Source organism: Morone saxatilis, unplaced genomic scaffold, assembly GCF_004916995.1.
Source record: "Morone saxatilis isolate NCDOM2014 unplaced genomic scaffold, NCSU_SB_2.0 Contig23, whole genome shotgun sequence".
Lineage (NCBI taxonomy): Eukaryota > Metazoa > Chordata > Actinopteri > Moronidae > Morone > Morone saxatilis.
In genome coordinates this window covers 18,904,631-18,905,220 of record NW_023339796.1, presented here as the reverse complement: position 1 = coordinate 18,905,220, position 590 = coordinate 18,904,631, and the positions used below count along the sequence as shown (strand labels likewise).

The 590-nt window shown below is 35.4% G+C and overlaps 1 protein-coding gene across 1 annotated transcript in view; it reads left to right on the top strand.

Moving 5' to 3' along the window:
• The window catches only part of LOC118334161 (granulocyte-macrophage colony-stimulating factor receptor subunit alpha-like), a 4,687-nt gene extending 4,190 nt beyond the window's left edge, over positions 1–497 (top strand). The window contains exon 10 of the mRNA XM_035669981.1: positions 138–497. Within this exon, the coding sequence (XP_035525874.1) occupies positions 138–224 (87 nt within the window). The 3' untranslated portion in view covers positions 225–497. The remainder of the gene's footprint in view (positions 1–137) is intronic.
• Positions 498–590: the final 93 nt, after the last annotated feature.

The following is a 590-nucleotide window of genomic DNA, read 5'->3' as shown; positions in this document are numbered from 1 at the left end:
TCTCTCTCTTTTACACACACACACTTTACCACTGACCACACTCTTAAAACTAACCCAAGTCAGTTGCGTTAGTAATTATAATTACTTGTGTACAAATGGTGCCAAAGTTTTAGTGTGTTTTTGTGCTGCGTTTCCAGTTCTTTTATCCTGCCCCAGCAGCTGAACCTGTGGAGGAGATCACAACGGTGGAGGACACAGAACAAGATCCTGGAAAGACATCTTAAATCTCATTTTCATCCTTAATTTCCATTCAGAAACAGAAATGTGTTGAATGTATGCAAAGTGTATGTAGGTGTGTTTGTGTAACTCAAGAAATGTTTTTTAGTTTTTATATTCTTTTTTATTTAAACCAAAGGGACATGCATAGATGAGTTTTAATTAAATACTTTATCTGCCTGAACTAGCCGGTTAGCTTGTCCTAAAATGTTTATCTATATCTAGTGCTTCTACAAAATATGTATACCTTTTTGCGTGTGGAATAAAGTTGAGTGATACAGTATGTTATTATCTGCTCATTTAATCAGGCTAATTTATTTATTCAGCACTTGTTTTTACACGGTGGTCCAATGACAGCAGTTCACGCTCTATAT